Source organism: Muscardinus avellanarius (genome assembly GCF_963383645.1).
Source record: "Muscardinus avellanarius genome assembly, chromosome: 16".
Taxonomy (NCBI): domain Eukaryota; kingdom Metazoa; phylum Chordata; class Mammalia; order Rodentia; family Gliridae; genus Muscardinus; species Muscardinus avellanarius.
In genome coordinates, this window is record NC_137802.1 from 2,163,543 (window position 1) to 2,180,527 (window position 16,985).

Consider the following 16,985-nt stretch of genomic DNA (forward strand, 5'->3'; position numbering starts at 1 on the left):
TGCGGCCCTGTGCGGGTCGGCGGGGGAGGGAGCGACTGGCCTCCGCGATGCACTTTATGTTTAGACTACTGGCGCCTCCCCCCGGGCGTCCGTGTGCTGTGGAGTGCTCGCCTGGCAGCCTCTGGGAGACCAGCCGGCACGCCCTGCATGCAGAACTGCGAGGGAGCCCCCTGCCTCGCTCTCCTGTTTGGTTGATTCCCTCCCTTTTTGCTTTATTTCCTTCTTTCTTTTTCTTTTTTTTTTTTTTAATAAAACAGGTGGATTTGAGCTGTGGCCTGTGAGGGTGTTTGGAAATCGTAGGGAGCCAGCTGGGGCTGGCAGGTGGGGCATCAGGGTCCCGGTGCCTGCCAGACTGGCCTGTGCTGCTCGCCGGGGTGGGCAGCCCACAAGGTGGGAGCCCAGTGTGGCTGGACATCAGTCCCCTGCCCTCCACAAGGCCAGTGGCAGGGGCAGCGGTGGGCCCGACCCTCCTCCCAGCAGCCTCGGGTCCCCGGAGAAAAACCCAGAGCAAACGAGTATGCAGTAAATATAATCAACCAGAAAACAAAACACAACAGGAAACGCCATCGCTGGGTGGCACAGACTGGGCAGGGAGCTTGAAGGGGCAGTAGGGGCGGCTTGGGCGAAGGCCGCCCCATCTTTTGGCAATAAATAAAGCTTGGGAAACTTGAAACTGCTGTCTGGGCTGTTTCGTTCACGTCTTCAACACCGATGGTCTTCGCAGCTCTTCTAAACGCTGCGGGGTTGGGCGCCGTTCACATGCAGGAGGGAGAGGGCGGACCGGGGATGGACGGACGGCGAGGGGCGGCCAGCGGAGGAGCTCTGTCCAGGGCCGGGTGGCGGCGATGGCGGCGGCAGCAGCAGCAGCAGCGTTGGCAGCGGCGGGCGCGGTTATTGCTCGGAGTCAGTGGGGGGCAAGGGGCGAGCACACGCCGCGGTGAGGTAAAGGGCGTGGGGGGGGGGTTGGCAGCCGCAGCCTCCGGCCAACCTCTGGCCCTGGGACGAGCCTTCAATCCTCAGGCCCCGCGGCCCCTGGCCTGTCTGTCCACGCACGCCTGGCAGGTGCCCGGCCCATGCTCGGCGGGCCCTGGAGTGGGCCGCGCGCTCCCGGGCGGGGCTGTGCGCGCAGGGGGGCTGCGGGGGCCACGGGCAGGCCGTCTGGGGCCGAGGCCGGTCCATGTTGTCCTCGGAGGCCGGAATGAGAACTGGACACTCTTCCTCCGATGGAGCCAGAGTCCTGGAGCCTCGCGCCCACGGGGACCCACTGAGCCGCCCGAGGGCGGCGGGAGCGCGCACGTGGGGCGCGAGGACGGCTCTGATCTGCGCGCGCGCCCCCGCGAGGCGCGCCCCTCGCGCTTGCCCCGCGCATGCGCGCCGGGGACGAGGCCTCCGGGTCCGCGCCGCCTCCCCGCACGCGCGGAGAGCCGGGCGGGGCGCGAGGCTTAGGCGGGGCTGCGGTCGGGGGACGTGGGGGCGGCGGCGGCGGCGGCCAGCGCGGGGGCCGCGGGCTCGGCGAGGCGCAGCGGGAAGAGTCTCTCGTCGAGGCTGGCCGCCAGCTTGTCCAGCAGCGCCCCGGCGGGCTCCGCGCACAGGCCGGAGCCCGGGCAGCCCCCGCTGCCGCCCGGCTCCTCCTCGATGACCGGGATGGCCGGGTCGTCGCCGGCGCCCGCCGGGGCGAGCGCGCGGCCGTCGGCGGGGCAGTCGACGCTGTCGCCGCGGCGCAGGGGCGCGCGCGGGGGGCGGGGCGCGCCGGGGGGCGGGGCCGCGCGCGCGCCGCCGGGGTCGCTGTGCTGCCGGCCGCGCGGCCACTGCTTGCGCGGGTGCGCGCGGGCGCGGTGGCGCGCGGCGGCGGGCGCGTCGTCGAAGTGCGGGTCGTGGCGGAGGAACTCGTGGAAGAGCGCGTCGGTCTTCTCGTCGATGCTGTAGTCGCGGCGCGGCCGGCGCGGCCAGGCGCGGGGGCTGCGGGGCGGCGCGGGCGCGGGGGGCTCGGCGGCGTCGTCGCCCGCGCCGCGGCCCTCGATGCTGGCGTAGCCGCTGTCCATCTGCAGCAGGCGGCGCGCCTCGCCGTCCTTGGGCCGCGGCGGCGGCGGCGGCGGCGAGGGCGGCGGGAAGGCGGGCGCCGCGCCCCCCGAGCCCGAGCTGTCGCCGCTGCGCACCGAGTCGCGGTCGTTGCCGCTGCTGCTGTGGTCCGAGGCCGCGGCCGCGTGCAGCTCGAGCGAGGCGCGCAGGCTCCACAGGTCGCGGTAGCTGGCCTGCGCCTGCTCGGCGTCCGCCTCCGGCGGCGGCGGCGGCTGCTCAGGCCCCGGGCCCGGGCCGCGCTCCGACGGGGACTCGGGGCTGGCTCCTCCCGCTGCCTCGGCGGCTTCTAGCCTGCAAGCCAGGCAGGGAACGTCAGAGCCCGCCGCCGCCCGGGGAGGGTGGCACAGGGCCCCGGGGGCTGCCGACCTGGAGGCCGGGCGGGCCACCCTCGCGTTAACCCCCCCCCAGGGTCGAGGTGGGGCACCAGGACGCACCAGCCCCCGGTGAATTCAGATGGGCTGCCACGGCAGGCAGGGTGGGCCACCTCTCCCACCCGTCACGGGCTGATAGGACCAGGGGGATCAATCAGCCTCGGCCAGGGCCAAGGGCGTGCCGCCTATCTGGGAGCACCCTGCCGCACTCGGGGGGTCCCACCCCACTGGTTTGGGCAGGGGCTTCCTGAAGGTGGCCAGGGGTCGGGGGACAGTACTGGAGAAAGCAGTCAGAAGGGCTTCTGGGAGGAGACTGTCCATCCCTGTGGGACCTGAGAGGACCCGGAGCCACCCAGGAGCCCCTCCGGCCTCGGATTCCAGCAGGAAACCACAGCACCAAGATGGGTACCTGCCCCCAGCGGCCTGGCCTGGGCCGGGTCCCATCCTGGGGACCCCCGAGACCATCCTCGTCCAGGGCCACACCCACCCACCTACCCTGATCCAGTCTCTCCCTCCTTCCCTGGTCCTCGCTGGAGCCCTGCTAGGCGCGAGTGTGGGTCCACAAGGCCAGGAGGGCGCTCCCTGGGCCACCTAGGGGGGACGGAGCAGGGCAGGGGCCCACGGGTCCACTCCTAGCACCTCTATCTACTGAAAAATACCTGCCGAGAGTGGGGGGCGGGCTGGTAGGGCTGGCCAGGAAGGGCCGGGGGGCCGGGAAGGCCACGGCATCGCCTGCGCGGGCGATGTACTGGATGAAGGCCTGCTGGGGGGCATCCCCTTCCTGCTCCACGCTGTCGCTAGCTGCCCGCTGCCGCTGGAAGTGGTGCCGCTTGGGGGAACCTGGGCAGAGGAAGGGCTGTCAGCCTGCTGGTGCCCCCCAACAAACCCGCACTGCAGACCCGAGCGGACAGCTCCCGGGGCCGGGTGGGTGTGGACAGCGGTTCCCAGAGTGTGTGTTCCTACTGAAACACAGGCGAGGAAACACAAAAGCTGAGGCCAGAGGGCAGCCTTAAGTTAAAAGGCCTCAGGCTAGCCTGGTGTGGTCAGCACTGGGGAGGCTGAGACAGGAGGATCTCGAGGGTCGTGGCCAGCCTCAGCTACTCAGTGAGGCGCTTTGCAATTCAGTAAGATCCTGTTTCAAAATAAAAACTTAAAAAAAAAATAGGGCTGGGAGTGTAGCTCAGAGGTAGAATGTCCCTGGGTTCCATCCCCAGTACCGAGAGAAAAATAAACTAAAAAAAAAAAAAAAAAAAAGCCACCAGGTTGGGCGGAAGTTCCAAGCCTCTGGAGGCTGAGACAGGATCACTGAGGCTGAGATGCCAGCCTCAGCAATTTAGCCAGACCTGTCTGGCTGGGCTGCTTCGGGCGTTAGTGGCGGATACAGTGGCAGGTGTGGGCGGGCAGGCCAAGAGGTGGGGGCCTGGGAGGAAGACCCTCTCCCACGGGCAGCACCCAGGCCTGGGGGGGCTCAGGTGCCGGCCTCACCCCTGCCTGAGGGCCTCTGGCCAGGAGCCCAGACCTCCTCCCACAGGGCAGCCAGTGGGCAGGCTTCAGGGTGGGGAGGGACGCCACCCAACAAACAGGTTCTGGGCGCCTCTGCGATGCCAGTGACTAGTCATCTTCCACCAGGAATCACAGGGGCATCACAGAATATGCATCTTCTCACCGGAACGGCCCCCCAGCTGACAGCTTACAGGACTTCCCCAGAAGCCGCCATGGTGGGCTGGGGTGGGAGAGGGAGGACTCGCCCCCTCCCCCTACGCTGACTGTGGCCAGCCCCCACCAGGCACCGATTGGGACTCACACTGAGGCCCGGGAGGCACCTCCTGTCACCCGACTGAGGTCCTTTGGGCAGGGATGGCTCTTGCTGCTTGGGCCTCCTCTGCCCCACCCCCACACTCACGGTCCCGCCCTGGGCTCAGGATAAGGCAGCCCTATCCCTAGGGGTCAGCAGGCTGCACAAGCCATGTCCGCCCTCCCCGTTTTTGGAAATAAAGTTTAGCTGGCAGGCAGCCACGCTCATTCACTGACACACTGCCTCCGGCTGCTTCCAGCCCCAATAGTAGCGCCCAGTAGCTGAGACCATCTGCCCCCGAAAGCAAAAATACTACGGTTCCGGCAGAGCCTTAGACTAGAAAGTGTTGACTGACTCCCGATCCAGTCCAGCCCCCTCGCTTCCTTCGAGACAAAGTGGACACGGTCAAAAGGACTTGGAGAAGACTGGGTGGGGGTCCCCGGAGAACCCCCTTGCCACCCTCGGAACTCCAGGGGCCCCAACAGCCAGGCCCTAGATCCTCCTGACCAGCTGAGAAGCCTCGGTAAGGCCACTGGCTAGCCTGGTGCAGACGCTGATCCCCGACCACAGGGGCCGCACCTCGTGGCCCAGGGTGGCACCCCTGGGGCATTCTGCCCACCAGGCACCGGGACTCGCCTCTCGTGTCCAGACTGGACGCCCGCTGGCTGGACTCCAACTTCCATGTCTTGACCTTGAAGTAGGGGCTGGCCCCATCGAGGCTGGCATGGCGGCGCAGGCGCGTGAAGAACTGCAACACGGTGCCCGGCCCGGAGCCGGAGGCCGCGTCGCCAGGCCCCGCTGCAGCCCCGGGCCCGCCAGCCTTGGCACTCCTGGTACCCACATCTAACTGCAAGGGGACAGGATGGCTCTCAGCCATGCTGCCCCCAGCCCCATCCAAGTACCGGGCGAGTCCTGAGACCCCAGAACCTCCCCTAGAGGGATCTGCTGGGGGGGCTCTCAGTGGAGGGTGGGCCTCCCTCAGGCCAACTCTGCCCTTGGGCAACCCCCCTGGGCCGGTGGGCGGGGCTGGTTCTGGCCACGCCCTCTCCCGCAGCCTCAGTCCTGCGGGGGCAACCTGGGGTATCCCGTGTGTGTCTGGGGGCTCTCATCCCAGGCAGTTAGTTGTCCCTTCCTCCCGGGAGCAAAGATCAGAAAGGAAGGCCCTGACCGACAGGTGTCCGCCTGTGAGCAGGGAGGGGGACACCCCCATCCCAGCAGACACCCTGAGGTTTGGGAGCCCAGGGGAGCCCCTCACCGTGGCGCCTGCCCCAGAGTCGCTGGATGTCGAAGGGCTGATCTCCGAGAAGTCCGCGGCACCCGCGGCCGAGTTGTAGGGGTCACCTGGCAGGGCGGAGCTGGGGCCCACGGAGCGGCCGGTGAGGGCCTTCCCCGGGGGCTGTGGGACAGAGCCAGGTGGGGAGGAAGCAGGACAGGTCAAAGAGCACCACCAGGCCCCTCCCCAACCGCAAAGGAGCCGCCCAGCCCGGTGGGGGGTGGGGGTGGGGGCCGGGGCGGCCCTCACCTGGAATATAGCCAAGCTGTCTTTGGGGGTAGCGGCGGGGTGGGGGGTGGTGGCCGCGCTGGCCTCGCCAGAGTCACACTCGTGGATGGTGACGATCTTGAGGGGCGGCAGGTGCAGGTGGGTGAGCCGGGCGTTCTTGAGATGGTGGAAGTCGCCCTCGGTCAGGGTGTACCTGCGGGGCACCCAGCGGTCCACACGCGCTGCACCGCCAAGCCCCTCGGCCGGGGGGCTCCCAGCCAGGGGGGCCCGGGAGGCCCTCGCCCACCGCCCACTCACCGGCGGCCCTTGTCCTGCGCCTTCCGGCTCTGTTCAAAGAGGGCAGCCTCGTTGAAGGACACCCGGCGGCCGGTGGAGCTGGTGGACAGGAACCGCTCGGTCTCCACGTCCTGGCCCTCGGGGTCCTCCCCCCGGAGGTCGGGGTCTGCGAGGAGAGCCAAGAGCGGGTGGGCCCCGGGCGGGCGGGGCTCGTCCTGGCGGGCGGGCGGGGCGGGCGGGCGGGGCCGACCGAGGGCGGGGCGGCGGGCGGGGCGGGCGGGCACTCGCTCATCCGCTCACACACTCACTCCTGAGCACGCGCCTGTGCGCACCTACGCCTGGGCGTTAAGGAAACATAGATGAGTCGGAATCGAGCTGCGCCCAGTCTGGTGGGGGAGACAGACAGACACAGACGGTCAGGCGGCCCGAGGGGGCGGGCGGGCGGGCGAGCGGACGACCCGGGGCCGAGGGGGCCGGGCGGGCCCCTCACCTTGGGCAGGGTGGGTGCCGTTGTCCAGGTAGGTGGTGGTGGTCTTCTCGGCCTCCTCCATGGCCCTGGGGGGCGGGGCAGGTGAGCGGGAGGGGCGGAGACACACCCCGCCCCTCCCCGCGGCCGGGCCACCCGGGGGGGGGGGGGGGCGCACCTGTTGAAGCGCTGGTGGACCTCCCAGCATCGTTTGCACAGGAGCAGGACGCCGGACAGCACCACCAGCGTGCCCCCGACGAACAGCGACATGACCACGACCAGCAGCACGTAGTTGTCCAGGATGGGGTCGGGCTCGGCCTGCGCAGGGGCTGGGGTCAGGGCCTCGCGGGCGGGCGGGGCTCCGCCATCCCGCCCCCCCCCCGTCCCCCCCTCCCCCCGTCACCCACCGTGGGGCGGCTGGTGACGTTCTCCCATGACGTCGTCAGGGCGGCGGTGGCAGTGGTGGCGGCGGCGGTGGCCATGGTGGCCGTGGGCTGCATTTTGAGACTGTGGGGGTTGGGGGGTCACAAGACCGCTTCAGCTCCAGCCCCTTCCCACAGGCCAGGGGGATGCGCCCTGCTGCCCCCGCCCCCACCCCGAGCAGAAGCCCGCTCTGGGCGCCGGTGACTCAGGAGCGCCCAGGGAGGCCGGCGCGGGGCTCCTGTCCGGGGCTCGCCATCCTCCCCTTCGCCATCTTTGCCGCCCGGGAGGTGGCAGGGTGCGTGTGCGCGCGTGTGTGCGCGCGTGTGTCACAGCCAGTGTGCAGGGCGGGCTGCGCAGCCCAGGAGAGGCCGAGCACGGTCGCGGCGTCCCCGCGTGCCCCCCCGCGCCCCCCGCCCCCGCGGAGGAGCTGGGCCCGGGCGGGGGGCGGCTCGCCCCTCCCCGGCGTGGGGGGCGGCCCCCCAGTCACGACTCGGAGGTAAAGGTCCTCCGGTGCCCACGCTGGGGGTGGAGCAGACAAAGGAGGCGCATCAGCGCGGCCCAGAGAATCTGGTTCCCATGGCGACCGTGCGCAGGCCGCGCGGGGGGCGGGCAGCCAGGCAGAGGCGGCGCGGGGGAGGCGGCCTCCTGCAGGGGCGCCCCGGGCCCGCAAGATGGCTGCTGCCCGCCCTCCAGGCCGGCTCCAGCCGGGGAGAAACTGAGGCTGGGGCGGGGGGGGGGCAGCAACCCGAAAGGGGGGCAGCCTGGAAGCTGCATCCGAGCCACGCGGGGATAAAGGATGCCCGGGGCGGGCAGCGCGCGCCCGAGCCCCCTCCCCCAGGCAGCGCGCGCAGGCCCCGCCGTCGCCAGCCCCTCGGGCTCGCGCGCCTGGCCGGTGGGGAAACTGAGGCCAGGGGCGGGTATAGCCCCGGCGCGCGGGGTCGAGGCCCAGCGGGGCTCGCCCGTCGCGGGGAGGCTGCAGGGTGGGGCGGCCGCGCAGGGATGGCGCCCGGGGAGACGGCTGGGGGGCCCTCCCCCAGGCTCGCCGGGGGAAACTGAGGCCGGGGTCCGCAGCCCGCCCCCCGCCCCGGCCTACCTCAGCGCCGGGGCGAGCGGCCCATGGGCGGCGGGGTGCGCGGCGCTCGGGCTCCTCCGACAGCGGCGGCCGGGAGCGGCGGGGAATTTATGAATGGAGCGCGCGCGCGGGGGCGGCGGGCACGTGACGCGGCTCGGCTCGGCTCCGCTCCGCCGCGGCGTCTGGCTCCTTCTGCGCGGCCGCCGCCTCCCGGCCCTTCCGCGGGGGCGGGGGGCGGAGCCTGCGCCCCCCCGCAGAGGCGCGACCCGCCTCCCTGGGGTCTCCCGGGAGGCGGCGCAGGGGTGCGCCTGCTCGGGGCGGCGGGAGGCCGGGAGGGGTGCTCGGGTGCACGGAGGGTCCACCTTGCGCTGGAGCAGGGGCGGTGCGCAGCCGGGGTCTCTGGGGGCGCTCAGTTCCCCAGCCCGGGGGTCCCCAGGTTGACACCCCAGCCAGGGTGGCAGAGTGTCAGGCCCACTAGTGTCCCCGGGCCCGGTTCATGGAGCGGGAAATACCATAGCTCTTCTTTTTTTTTTTTCCTGGTGGTACTGGGAGTGGAACCCAGGGGCTTTCTACCTCGGGGCTATACTCCCGGACACCTAATTTTTATTTTTTATATTTATTTATTTATATTTGGTGGTACTGGGAGTGGAACCCAGGGGCTTTCTACCTCCGGGCTATACTCCCGGACCTATTTTATACTTTATTTGGAAACAGGGTCTCACTGAGTTGCCGAGAGCCTCACTAAGTAGCCGAGGCTGGCTTCGAACCGTGCAATCCTCCCGTCTCCGCCCCCCAAGCGTGCGCCACCACGCCTGCCACCATAGCGCTTTACAGTCGTGCGGAATGCCTCCAGCAGCCGGCTCTTCGGGGGTTCGAGTCAGTTGAAGCCCCATTAGGGCCTGCCCCCTCCTCTCTTTTGGGGGTGGGGAGCCCACCAAGGCTTCGTGGGCGCTAAGTGTGTGCCTTGCGCTGTCCCTGCAAGGCCCAGCGGCCAGCCGACACCTCCCCCACTTCTTAGACGGCACACACCGGCTCCGTAGTGGTTGAACACCGCCACCCCGCCAGCAGCTGCGCTGGCCGGCTTCCCAGCGCGCTACCTGGGCCTGCACCGCACACTTTACACTTTACACACATTACTTTCTCCGGACCAGAGAACGCCGACGCGGAACGCGGCAGATCCAGGGCAACCTCAGAGCCCGGGTTGGCACTGCCGGTGCCCCCACGCACAGACCGCAGCTTTATTTGTTTTTTTTTTTTTTTTTTTTTCAGTACTGGGGATGGAACCCAGGAGCGGTCTACCTCCGAGCTACACTCCCAGCCTTATTTTTTATTCATTTTTTTTTTTTTTATTTTGGTGGTACTAGGGTTCCTGGAAGCCCTTCTACCGCCAGGCTACACTCCCAGACCTATTTTATACTTTATTTGGAAACAGGGTCTCACTAAGTTGCTGAGAGCCTCACTAAGTAGCTGAGGCTGGCTTCGAACCTGTGCGATCCTCCTGTCTCAGCCTCCCAAGCGCGGGGATTACAAGCCTGCGCCACCACGCCTGGCTAAAACGGGTATTTTTTAAAATAGGCCCTCTGAGTTGCAGAGGGCCTCCCTAAATAGCTAAGGATGTCCTCAAACCGCAATCCTCCTGTCTCAGCCTCCCAAATGCTGGGATTACAAGCGTGCACCACCACGCCCGGCTTAGTTTTTATGTATTTATTTAGTGTGGGGGGGGGTCTGGGGATGGAACCCAGGGGGGCATTTGACCTCCGAGCTATACCCTCTACCCTATTTTTTATTCTTTATTTTGAAACAGGGTCTCGCTAAGTTGCAGAGGGCCTCACTAAGTAGCTGAGGCTGTCAGCAAACCGCGATCCTCCGGTCTCAGCCTCCCAGATGCTGGGATGACACGTGTGCGCCATCACGCCCGGCGTTCAGTTTTTGTGTTTGAAGCAGGGTCTCACTAGGTTGCTGAGAGGCTCGCTGCATTACTGAGAATGTCCTCCAATTTGGGATCCTCCTGTCTCAATCTCCCAAGTACTGGGATTACAGGCAGGTGCAACCACACCCATTTTGTGAACCTCTTTGTGGCTGTGTCCCCAGGCTCAGCACAGGGCTGGCACACAGGAAAGAACGGCCACCAAGTGAGTAAAGGTTCCAGGAAGCAAGGGCAAAATAGGTGTTTTCAGAAAGGGGAGCACGATCAGTGCATGGTTCCCAGCAGCGCAGTGAAGTGGTCAAGTCTTAGCTTTTTCCTTTATTTACCTATTTATTTAGGTACTGGGGATTGAACCCAGGGCGTTCTACTTTTGAGTCACACCCTCAGCCCTCTTCGTTTTTTATTTCGAAACAGCCGGTCCTGGTGGCGCACGCTTGTAATCCCCGTACTTGGGAGGCTGAGACAAGAGGATCGCAGGTTCCAGGTCGGCCTCAGCAACTTGTGAGGCCCTCCTTAACTTAGTGAGACCCTGTTCCAAAATAAAGAACAAAATAGGGCTGGAGGTGTAGCTCAGAAGAAGAACGCCGTTGGGTCCCATCCCTGGTACCACCGCCAACACACACACACACACACACACACACACACACACACACACGTCTCAATAAATTGCTGATGCCGGCCTCAAGCCCGCGCTCCTCCTACCCGAGTTACAATACTACACCCGGTTCCTATTTTATTGATATTTTTTTAAATTTGGAAACCACCTCTCCCTAAATTGCCGAGGCCTTCAGACTGGCCCTGAACCTTCCATCTGTCCGCGCCAGCCTCCCAAGTACTGAAATTGCAGCCTGGCGCGCCACGACAGCTGGAAAGGCTCCCTTCTTAATTGACTAGCAGGTGGACAAAGGAATCACCTATGCAAGGAAGCGGGGGTTCCTGCTGCGCGGATCCTGGGGCCCAGGGGCGCTGGTCACTGCAGGGGCCCGGACCCTGGCATTAGCAAAGGGCCAGGTTCCATGGGTACGAGGAACCCTGGACGGCGTAGGCCCAGGTGAGACCGCCATCCCGCCCTGCGCCCCTGGAGGAGAGCCCCCCGCCCGCCCTCCAGACCAGAGACCCTCCCCAGGCTACGTCCCGGCCCCAGTTGCACATTTCCGGGCCCTGCTGGGGCCGCGGACCTGCGTGAGCGCGGAGGCGGGGCGGTGACGTCATGGCCGCGAGCGAGGCTGCGCGAAGCACGGCTGACGTCAGAGCCCGCGGAGCCGCCCGCGCACGCGCTCCTGCGTCAGCGGCGGGCGGGGGCGGGCGGGGGCGGGCGGGGAGCGCGAGCGCACTTCCAGGCCCGGCGCGCCCCCTGCTGGCGCGTGCCCGCGCGTGCGGTGCCCCGCTCGGATGCAGTCGGCCCACCCTATCCCTGTCTCAGCTTGATTTTTTTTGGGGGGGGGGGATAACCCAGAGCCATTCTACCTCCGAACTAAACTCCCATCTATCTTTTTTTTTTTTTTTTTTTTTTTTGCGAAACTGGGGATTGAGCCCAGAAACATTTTACCTAAGAGTAACACCCCCAGCCTTTTTCTTTATTGCGGTACTAGGAATGGAGCCCAGGGGCATTCTACCTCCAAGCTACACCCCCAGCCTTATTTCTCATTCCCTATTTTGAAACAGGGTCTCACTAAGTTGTTAAGAGCCTCACTCAGTAGCTGAGGCTGACCTCGAACCTGCGATCCCCCTGTCTCAGCTTCCTAAGTACTGGGTTTACAAGCATGCACCACCACTACGTCTGACTTTCTTTCTTTCTTTCTTTCTTTCTTTCTTTCAAAATAGTCTCAGCCGGGCGTGGTGGCACACGCTTGTAATCACCGCGCTTGGGAGGCTGAGACAGGAGGATCGCACGGGTTCGAAGCCAGCCTCAGCTACTTAGTGAGGCTCTCAGCAACTTAGTGAGACCCTGTTTCCAAATAAAATATAAAAAAGGTCTGGGAGTATAGCCCGGAGGTAGAAAGCCTCTGGGTTCCACCCCCAGTGCCACCTAATAAATAAATAAATAAATAAAGCCTCACTAGCTTGCTTAGAGTCACGCTAAGTTCCTGAGGCTTGCTTCGAACCTGCAAACCTCAGATCTCGGGCTCCCAAATACTGGATTATAAGTGTGCGACACGACTAGACGGATAGCTTTTTTTTTCCCCCAGCGCTTGTAACTCCAAACACGCCATAGATTTGTATATGCTGTCAATGCCTGCTGAACACTCCTTCCCACGCCAGAGCGGAACTCTTGTTTCCCAAAGGTCTCTGCAGGGCTCAGGATCCAGCGAGCGCCGGCCCAACAGTTTAGAGCTCCTCCTGCCCTCCTCTCCAGGCGGCCGGTCCTCCGGGGGCTGATATTAAGGCCCCATAGTGGGACGTCCACATCCCGCATGCGCATTGAGTCAGGAAAACTACAACCCCCAGCATGCAACGCGCGCCGCGGCCGGCGCGTTGACGTCACGCGCGCTCCGCTGGAAGTCGTCGTGTGCGCCTGCGCGCTCGCCGGGACTGCGGTTCCCAGAAGCCCCCGAGCGTCGTCCTCTAGTCCTCCGGGCCGTCGTTCCCGCCGGGGCTCGTTGTCCTCTGCCGCCGCCGCCCGCCTGCCGCCGCCATGCTGCCCTCCGCGCTGCTCCGCCGCTCGGGCCTGCGCCGTCTCGTGCGCCAAGCGCGGGCCTACGCCGAGGCAGCCGCCGCCCCTGCGCCCGCCGCCGCCCCGGGCCAGATGTCCTTCACCTTCGCCTCCCCCACGCAGGTCCGGAGCGCCCGCCCCGACGGCACCCCAGGGTGCCGACTCCTCCCCGCGACCCGCGCCTTCCCGCGAGCGGCCTGGGGCCGGCTCCCCCAGCCGCGGGGCGCAGGACCCGGCCCTGTCCCGGCCTCGGCTTGTGTGTGCGCGCCACCGGGGATTGAGCCGGGGGCCATCCAGCCCTATTTTATCTTTATTTAAAAAATAGGGTCTCGCTCTGCTGATAAGTCTCATTACTTGCAGGGTCTGTCCTTGAACCTTCGATCCTCCCGTCTCAGCCTCCCAAGGACTGGGATTGGAAGCGTGCGCCCCCCCGCCCCCCCCCCCCGGCTTTCCCCAGCTCTTTTTCAGGGGGGGGGGACCCCTCCCTCTGAAACCCGAGCCCCCGCCCCAGGCCGCCCACCCTTTCCTGGGTGCCCTCCCGGCTTGGCCCTGGACCCTCACTAATGTCCCTGGCGGCAGGATCGCTGGACCTGCATGCCAAACCTGGCCCTCTCGCAGTCGTCCTGAATCCGACTGCCCACAGCCGGGTTGCCCTCACCCCTTCCTGGGCCCGCTGGCAGAGGCCGTCGCCCCTGGCCCCTGGCAGGCCACTGTCCCCCTACCCCTCCATCCTCCTGCCCAGATCTGAGTCCCAAGGACTAGACTGACACCTGCACGCGTTTCTCTGTGTCTCCGGATGCTCTTGTAAAGTTCCTCCCGAGTACCTCTCCTGTCTCTACTTAGGTTCTCTTGGCAGAGCTCTGGGTGAGGGCCGGGACGCCTCCCCGTGCTGGCACCTGCGGTCAAGACCAAAGCCAGGCAGGGGCTTCTCTGTCCCCCTCAGGCCGCAGTCACGCGTGCATCCATTTTGCAGCCACAAAGGCCAAGTGCCTAGTGGCCCGGGAGCTGCCAGCAGCAACGTGCTCCCCTGCACTGCCCTCTCTAGGTGTTCTTCAACGGTGCCAACGTCCGGCAGGTGGACGTGCCCACGCTGACCGGCTCCTTCGGCATCCTGGCAGCCCACGTGCCCACCCTGCAGGTCTTGCGGCCAGGGCTGGTCGTGGTCCACGCAGAGGACGGAAGCACTACTAAGTACTTTGGTTAGTCTGGTGAGCGTCAGGCAGGGGCCTCTGGTCTTCACTGGGCCGTGATCGGCTGAGTCCACAAAAGGGAAGATGTGTGCACCTCAGGGCTGGGCACTCGTGTGGCCGTCCAGGACCCTGCAGGGGCAGTCAGCCCTGTACCCACCAGCACCGCCGGGGCGTGGCGAGTGGGGAGCGCTAGGGAGAGGAGCGAAGTGGGGGGCCACGTTCCGGAGGAAGGCGTTTTGTGCAGGAAGAAACCGAGTCTGAGAAAGTCCTTCCCTGCACCCGTCTCCACGGTACAGCCGAGATTTGAGCGGGATGGTGGCACACATTGTGACTACATTACTTGGAAGGCTGAGACAGGAGGGTTGCAAGTTTGAGGCCAGTCCAGGCAACTTAAATGCAATTTTCTTTCTTTCTTTCTTTCTTTTCTTTTCTTTTTTTTTTTTTTTGTGGGTTTGGGGATGGAACTTAGGGGCATTCAACCTCTGACCTACACCCCCTGCCCCTTTTTTGTGTGTGTGTGGGTCTGGCGATAGAACCCAGGGGCATTTCACCTCCGAGCTACACCCCCTGTCCTATTTTTTATTCTTTATTTTGAAACAGGGTCTCACTAAGTTGCAGAGGGTTCACTACTCTAGGCTGTCCACAAACCACGGTCCTCCAGTCTCAGCCTCCCAAATGCTGGGATTAACAATTGCTCCACCACACCCAGTTCTATTTTTTTATTCTTTCTTTATTTTTCTTGTGGGTCTGGGGATGGAACCCAGGGGCATTCGACCTCCGAGCTAAAACCCCCTGCCCTATTTTTTTTTTATTATTCTTTTTTTTTTTTTTTTTTTTTTTGGTGGTACTGGGGTTCCTGGAAGCCCGTCTATCTCCGGGCTACACTCCCAGACCTATTTTATTTTTGGAAACAGGGTCTCCTAAACCAGCGTGGCTGGCTTCGAACCTGCGCGATCCTCCTGTCTCTGCCTCCCAAGCGCGGGGATTACAAGCGCGGGGATTACAAGCGTGCGCCACCACGCCCGGCTTATTATTCTTTATTTTGAAACAGGGTCTCGCTGAGTTGCTGAGGGCCTCACTAAGTAGCTGAGGCTGTCCGCGAACGATCCTCCAGTCTCAGAATGCTGGGATCACAAGCGTGCACCACCACGCCCAGCTTGTAATTTCAAAATAAAGAGGGCTGGGTTGTAGCTTGGAGGTAGAACACCCCTGTGATCTGAACCCAGAGCCCCGATTGGTGCTCACAGGACCGTCTTCAAGGAAGGGGCGCTGCCTCCCTGCAGACTTCTGGGCCCTCTCTCTCGCCTCCTGTCTCTCTAGGGGTGTTTTCCCTCAGCTGCCCCTCGCGCAAGGCCTGGGGGCCACTCACGCTAGCAGCTGTGGGCATCTCGGGACGCGGGCTTGGGTGTCTGTGGAGCTCCTGCGTGGACACCCTGGGCTCAGCCGTCTCCCTCTCCCTCCACAGTGAGCAGTGGTTCCGTCACGGTCAACGCCGACTCGTCGGTGCAGCTGCTGGCCGAAGAGGCCGTGACGCTGGACATGCTGGACCTAGGGGTGAGCAGCAGGGCACACCCGTGCTCGGGGCTTCCCTGGCGGCGGCTGGGCTGGGGTCTCTGCTCAGCCCTCACCCCCTCCCCACCCCTACAGGCGGCCAAGGCAAATCTGGAGAAAGCCCAGGCCGAGCTGTCGGGGGCCGCGGATGAGGCTGCTCGGGCAGAAATCCAGATTCGCATCGAGGCCAACGAGGCTCTGGTGAAGGCCCTGGAGTAGGCGGTGCGTGCAGGGGACGGAGCCGGCTCCTGGGGTAGCCCCCAAACCCTAGAACTGGGCCTCAGCAGGGGAAGCTGTGCTGGCCACGGCCGCCAGGGGGCAGCGGTGCCCGGGCCTGCTCCCCTGGGCATGCTCCCGCAGGCTGCCATCGCCTCCTCCTGAGGTCCCCTCCAATGACGGGCTGCCCGCCGCCCCTTCCCTTACAGGGCTCGCCACCAAGACCAAGGGCCTCTGCTCCCTCCCGAGCCTCTGCAAGAGGACCTGCCCTAGCTCCGCCCCATTAAAGACGAGGAAACCCGACCCCTGTGCGCTGCTTCTGTTGCTGTCACCTGGGGTGGTGGGCTCTGATCCAGGCCCGTTTCACCTCGAGTGCCCTGTGTCCCCCTTATGGAATGGGGCCTCCTAACCCAGGAGGACTGAGTTCCCGGGGGTCCTCGATGAACGGACTTGGGAGTAAGGGGGGTTGCAGGGCAGCTGTGTAGTAGTCCAGCCTTCCAGGCCAGGCAGCGGGGGCATGCTGGCCTCACCCCAGAGCATGGGGACAGAGGCCAACGCCAGCGTGAGGGCTGGGGGCGTGGGGGGCTGGCGAGGCTCCTGGGTCAGGCTTGGGCTGCAAGACAGGTTCCTGGGGCCACTGCAGGTTCTGGGGCCTGGGCCTGGTCCTGACTGGCCCTCCCTACCGTTGGGCCCTGGGAAGAGGCAGGCCCCACCTGCTCCCACGGAGGCCTGTCCTGGGAACGCCCAGCATGTGGGTGGCCCTGGCCTGGCCAGCCGCCTAATCCCTGGTGGTGCTGGCACCTCTGAGCACCCGGGCCCCTGACCGCCCCAGATGGGGTGGGGCGGCTCTGGCACCGTCCTGCCGGGGCACCACCCCCGCCCCCTCTGCAGCCTGCAATGCCTGGCTGGTGGCTGCTGGGCCAGGGTCTCCTCCAGCATGCTCTGGGAATGAGGCGGGGCCGATTGCAGGGGTGAGGACAGGAAAGTCAGAGCCTGTCGGCCTGCCTGTCACTGGAGCCGGGGCCGCGATGAGGTCGCCCAGGCCCTGTGCCGCCTATCTCAGCCGCGTGCTCGTGACTCCCCGGCCACAGGCGGGCCTAGGCTTGCTGCCTGCGTTGGAGGCCTCAGGGCGTGCCTAAGGAGTGGGGGCCTTCCTCAGCCCCAGGCCAAGAAGCCCATGCCGGTCTGGGGTCACGAGGGCAGAATCCCCGTGGGGACCTTCACCAAACCTACTGTCTTGGAGAGCGCACCCCACCCCGCACGTGACAGCCGGCGGTGCTCCCCAGATGAGGTGTGAGCCCCCGGCCGGGCCTCGCAGCGGCCTGCAGCAAGCCCGCTCTAGGGCAGCTCAAGGGCCTTCCCGAGAAGTGCCACTCAGACCTCTGGCTTCCTACCCTGGCGTGGGGGAGGGCGCTGGAGCACAGGATGCCACTCGGGAAGCAAGCCAGGAGGCGGTTCAGCCCCA

General features: G+C 65.6%; 2 protein-coding genes across 2 annotated transcripts; one reads left to right on the forward strand and one right to left on the reverse strand.

The window, feature by feature from the left end:
* Positions 1 to 1,442: 1,442 nt before the first annotated feature.
* CBARP (CACN subunit beta associated regulatory protein) lies at positions 1,443 to 6,988 on the reverse strand (the record flags this gene model as incomplete). The annotated part of the gene is made up of 9 exons (XM_080713575.1): positions 1,443 to 2,370; positions 3,110 to 3,290; positions 4,882 to 5,092; positions 5,501 to 5,641; positions 5,768 to 5,939; positions 6,044 to 6,188; positions 6,513 to 6,577; positions 6,667 to 6,806; positions 6,896 to 6,988. 9 exons carry the CDS (start codon positions 6,986 to 6,988, stop codon positions 1,443 to 1,445), a joined length of 2,076 nt encoding a protein of 691 aa, XP_080569701.1.
* A 5,554-nt stretch (positions 6,989 to 12,542) lies between these two features.
* Positions 12,543 to 15,769, forward strand: ATP5F1D (ATP synthase F1 subunit delta). Its single transcript, XM_080712286.1, has 5 exons — positions 12,543 to 12,686; positions 13,609 to 13,762; positions 15,219 to 15,307; positions 15,401 to 15,526; positions 15,730 to 15,769. Exons 1-4 carry the CDS (start codon positions 12,546 to 12,548, stop codon positions 15,521 to 15,523), a joined length of 507 nt encoding a protein of 168 aa, XP_080568412.1. The 5' UTR covers positions 12,543 to 12,545; the 3' UTR covers positions 15,524 to 15,526; positions 15,730 to 15,769.
* The last annotated feature ends 1,216 nt before the right edge of the window (positions 15,770 to 16,985 follow it).

Coding starts and splice junctions, on each gene's coding strand:
- ATP5F1D (XM_080712286.1), top strand. CDS start 12,546: ATGCTGCCCTCCGCGCTGCTCCGCCGCTCGGGCCTGCGCCGTCTCGTG. Junction 12,687..13,608: donor CCTTCGCCTCCCCCACGCAG/GTCCGGAGCGCC, acceptor TGCCCTCTCTAG/GTGTTCTTCAACGGTGCCAA. Junction 13,763..15,218: donor AAGCACTACTAAGTACTTTG/GTTAGTCTGGTG, acceptor CTCCCTCCACAG/TGAGCAGTGGTTCCGTCACG.